We start from the raw sequence: 4,683 nt of genomic DNA on the forward strand, positions 1-4,683 counted from the left end.
AGCTTGTAGATCCAAGTGTCTACCAAAAATTGATTGGAAAACTTCTATATTTGAACATGACTAGACCTGACATTTCATTTAGTGTGCAAACATTAAGTCAGTTCTTACAGCAACCTAAAAAATCTCACATGGATGCTGCACTAAGAGTAGTCAAGTACATCAAGAAACAACCAGGTCAGGGTGTGTTGTTATCCAGCAGTTCAGGCACTGAAATCACAGCCTACTGTGATGCAGACTGGGCAGCATGTCCTACTACAAGGAGGTCTGTAACTGGATTTGTGATCAAGCTAGGAGAGTCTATGGTGTCTTGGAAAGCTAAGAAGCAAACAACAATATCAAGGAGTTCAGCTGAAGCTGAGTACAGAAGTTTGGCATCTATTGTAGCTGAGTTAGTATGGTTAGTAGGGCTGCTAAGAAGTTTGGATGCTGAAATAACTCTTCCAGTAAACATATACAGTGATAGTAAATCTGCAATTCAGTTAGCAGCCAATCCAGTCTATCATGAACGTACCAAACACATTGAAATCGATTGTCATTTCATTAGAGAGAAGTTGCAACAAGGGTTAATCAATATCAGTTATATACCAACTCAAAGTCAGCCAGCTGATGTTCTAACGAAAGGACTAAACAGAGTACAACATGAGCTCTTATTGTCCAAGCTAGGAGTTCTAAACATATTTGCTCCTCCAAGCTTGAGGGGGAGTGTTGATAGAAATAAGAGTCTGTAACTACTCTTCAAGTTTATAGTTAGGAGTTAGTTAATTTGTTATAATGTTGTTAGGTAGTTACATTCTAGATCTAAGGATAGAATGAGAAGTACATGTATAAATAGCTGTGATACAACTTTATTGAATACAACTTTTTCTTCTCAAATCTATGAAAGATTAATTCTCTGTTCTTCTACAAACAACTCTGTAATTCTTCAAAAGGGGACAAAACCTTTTTTTTTTTTTATAACTTCTGTAAATAATTTATTTGTGTTATAATATATTTGTCAAACAATTTTAAAGATAGTGTAATTATTTAGTTTTGATGATTTGACAAACAATGGGATCTGATGAGGGGATCTGATCCCATGTGAGAATGGTGCTCCTGTATGAGAAAAGGACAACTGAAAAAATACTCTGCATGCTCTGTCATCTGTAGGAGGTGGTGCGCGTCTGGTGCAGAGTGGCATGATCGTTGGCCAATAACATTGCTTCTAGGGTTTTGTGTTCATTACAAATAAGCTTCATATCAATGGACACAACCTTAGTTTTTGCATTCTGAAAGTTCAAAACATAGCAAAAGCCATTCTCTCCAGAAATATTCTCCTCAAGAACAACAAGGGACCTGATAGATCTAGAGTTTTCATTGTTCTTAGTTGTTGTAGGTTTATATTTCGGTGCTTATTCTTGTAGATCTATTCTTGTGTTATAAAGGAATCAAATCAGTTAGTGTCTTTAACATTGAATCTGAGTTGTAGCTAGAGTTAGCTATGGTGAGTTAGTGAAGTCTAAATCGATTAGGGTTAATTGATTAGTGGGCAACAGAGTTGTTGCTTTGAAACTTAACAGAGTTGTTACAGTGAGGGGGAAGGTATTTAGAGTTAAATTCATTAGATTGCAAGAGCTTGTAATCTAAATCTTTGCTCCTTGATGATAATGGAGTTGAGTTGAAATCATGTGAGTGCAGGTCATGGTTTTATCCTCCCTTGAGCAAGGGGTTTTCACGTAAACTGTTTGTGTCATATATTTTAACGCTTTTATTTAAGTTACTGTTCCAACTGAGTCAAGGGACCTGGTTCATTGACGTATAGTGGACGCATACATTCTATCAACTAGTGAACCCCAAATGAAATAACATGATACAAAACTGGCTTGTTATAAGAAATGACAAAAAGAATCCAAACTAGCAAACATCACAATTACAATTTTTTTGGAGAGCTTGACTCCGAATTATTTTGGAGGTATGGTTCGGTCCTTCTTGTGTTCCACCATTCTGATGAAATACAACACATTTAGGCGATAGCCTATTAATTTTTTTTTAAAAATCACACTTACAATTGAAAATAAACAGATTCTTCAAACAATTATTTCATCAACATCATTAGCACTTCTTAGTTCACCTTCCTGCAGTTGACACGAATTTGGCCTCGCTTTCCGGTCAATGGCTTGATATCACCCATCTTAATCATAGACTCAGCAAAATCTTTCGAAAACATTCCTAAGTTTTTACTATATTTCTCCACAAGATCATCGGTTTTTCCTCCACTAAATAGTGCTTGATCAGAATGTAAAAGCCCTTTCTTGGACCTTAAGTCACTAAAATATTTTGAGTCGAAAAGAGCTGGTGTTGGATCAAGTGGAGCAAGATTGGAATCACCTCCACTACGTGGACAATTTGCTTGGCGTTGTCTTCTAAAGGTGGGATCAATGTTAGTCTCATTGTAAATGCGATTCCTGAAGGTGAAACATTGAGCAAACCCTAGTGTATGGGAACCGGAGAGAGCAACGAGGTCTTCCTCATCCAAACCTTGCTTCTTGAAGTTTTTGATAAGTGCAGGTAAGTCCATAAACGGAGTTGGAATATTGTCGTTGGCCGCGGTTCTACTTGCTGTAGTCGAGTCTCTTCTTCCCAGTTTCACTTTCCAACTTGGTCCATGTAGCTGTTCATGTAAAAATATCATGTTAAGAAACAAATTCATAATTAAGCTAGAGAATAAGGATATATTTAATTTATCTTATTTTAAGGGAGTAGTAAATTTTAAGATAATAAGGGAGTAGTAGTAATACGCACAGCAACTACAGAGTCACGAGCTGCAACAGCTAAGATGTCAGCACAAGACACAACTTGACGTCCACAAACTTTATCAACCTCTGATTTAATTTTATCAATCACCTCAAATCCTCTGGCTGAATTGTTATTAGCACGAGAAGTCTTTTCACTATTAATAGTAGAAGTTTGATCAAGAAGAATTGAAGCATCACAACCCTGCATTTAGAAAGAAGTAGAATAATTAATAACGACGTACGTACCAAATATTAAGTGGGAGATAAAAAAGAAATTAAACTCACATTAACGAAACAATCATGAAAATGTAAACGTAGCAAAGAAGCACCCATTCGTCTCTCTTTTCTGACTGCATCCTCAACAACCCGTTTAATGGTTGGTAAAGCTTTGGGACAAATATGGTGGTAGAAATCATCGGACAAGTCCGAAAACGCCATGCCTGCTAGAGAAAACATGACTAACACATAAATAAAGAGAAAGCTACGAGAAGCCATTTTTATTTTATTTTATGAAGTTGTACACTTCTATTTGTTGTTAATGATTATGAGTGATGATATATGAGAGTAATATGTGGATGTATTAATAGGTCAATAAAAATGTCTACGAATGAGCCAACTTTGACAATTTCTAATTAAGAGGACAATTCATGCACGAAATGTTCAGACTATATAATTTATATCAATTATTTTTAATGCAAATTTAGTTGGGGCTGCGTCTCTCGTTTTATAATTAATTAAAATAAAATATAGCCTACTACTTATTAGGAAATGTGTAGATTTAAATATATCAATTTTGACTTGACATTTATATAATTGTACGTTGTAGTTTCCACTTTGTGTAGCGGAAGCATTTTTTTAATGATTTTATCTGCTGGATTTTGTGTGTGGTTGGTGTGTGGTGGGGTTGGGCTGCGGAGGAATATTGCAAAACCAATTCAAAAATTTTAAAATTATTTCTTCCCTCCAAAAAAAAAAATATATTCTCAATTATTTAGGGAAAACATATATTAATATTGCATTGAATGGGCCAGTCAAAGGGGGTAAGACATTTTCTACTAGACTTTCCTGTTTATAACAATGCTCGAATTGAAACTAGTAACTAAAGATAACAAACAATTGAAAACTAAGGGTGTGTTTGGTTGGTCAAATATGTTGAAAAATATTTTTTCTAAGAAAATGAGTTTTAAAAAAAAATGAGTTTTCTAATAACAGTAGGGAACACAAGTTTTACTAGTGACATTTCACATTGATTGTGTCCTTTCCATCCTCCAACAGACCTCATTTCCACCCCCACATTAGCCCCTATCTCCCTACCCTCACCTCTTTTTCCTTTTTTGGTTCATATTAAGTTGTTTCACCCTGAGTTATGAACACTCGAAGGCGATGGGGGTTTGGCTTTGACCCCACCCTATGTATTGATAATTATGGTTACATAAATGGAGTGGATGTGAGCCTTACCTCCGCAACACATGACCTCTCGTAGTATTTTTCTGAATTTATATAAATGTTTTTAGGATAATATAAATTTTTATGCTTATCTATACTAAACACTAAAAAATAAGTAGAAAATTCACTTATTCTCTATAAACATTTTCCTTTATACCGAACACAACCTAAGAACCACTTTCTACAAGGATATATATATAGCCAAAAGATTTACTTCATGAGAATGGTTATTTAGACTGATATTATATGAGGAAATTGTTAAAGACATATATAATTAATGAAGTAAATATAAATATGTTTTATAGATGAAATAATCAAATATTATCAGTATGATATCAGAACAGGCATCGCTACCCACTGCCCAATAAAATAAGGCCGGCATGTGAGCCAAGTGATGTGTTGATCAAATAAATATGTTCTCTTTCGGATAACCTAAGCTCCCATGAGATATATAGTCATACAATTC

At 34.9% G+C, this 4,683-nt stretch overlaps 1 protein-coding gene across 1 annotated transcript; it reads right to left on the reverse strand.

Annotated features, from left to right (window-relative positions):
- Positions 1-1,834: 1,834 nt before the first annotated feature.
- LOC102593660 (cationic peroxidase 1-like) lies at positions 1,835-3,305 on the reverse strand. The gene is made up of 3 exons (XM_006365297.2): positions 3,057-3,305; positions 2,779-2,973; positions 1,835-2,647 (listed from the first exon to the last, which is right to left on the reverse strand). Exons 1-3 carry the CDS (start codon positions 3,264-3,266, stop codon positions 2,099-2,101), a joined length of 954 nt encoding a protein of 317 aa, XP_006365359.1. The 5' UTR covers positions 3,267-3,305; the 3' UTR covers positions 1,835-2,098.
- Between the last annotated feature and the right edge of the window lie 1,378 nt (positions 3,306-4,683).

The sequence above is a fragment of the Solanum tuberosum genome, unplaced genomic scaffold (genome assembly GCF_000226075.1).
Source record: "Solanum tuberosum cultivar DM 1-3 516 R44 unplaced genomic scaffold, SolTub_3.0 scf00546, whole genome shotgun sequence".
Lineage (NCBI taxonomy): Eukaryota > Viridiplantae > Streptophyta > Magnoliopsida > Solanales > Solanaceae > Solanum > Solanum tuberosum.

Excerpts from the sequence above, each read along its gene's own strand:
- LOC102593660 (XM_006365297.2), bottom strand. The coding sequence starts at position 3,266 with ATGGCTTCTCGTAGCTTTCTCTTTATTTATGTGTTAGTCATGTTTTCT. Across the intron at positions 2,974-3,056 it reads TTCATGATTGTTTCGTTAAT|GGTTGTGATGCTTCAATTCT; the intron begins GTGAGTTTAATT and ends TTCTAAATGCAG. Across the intron at positions 2,648-2,778 it reads CTCGTGACTCTGTAGTTGCT|CTACATGGACCAAGTTGGAA; the intron begins GTGCGTATTACT and ends TTACATGAACAG.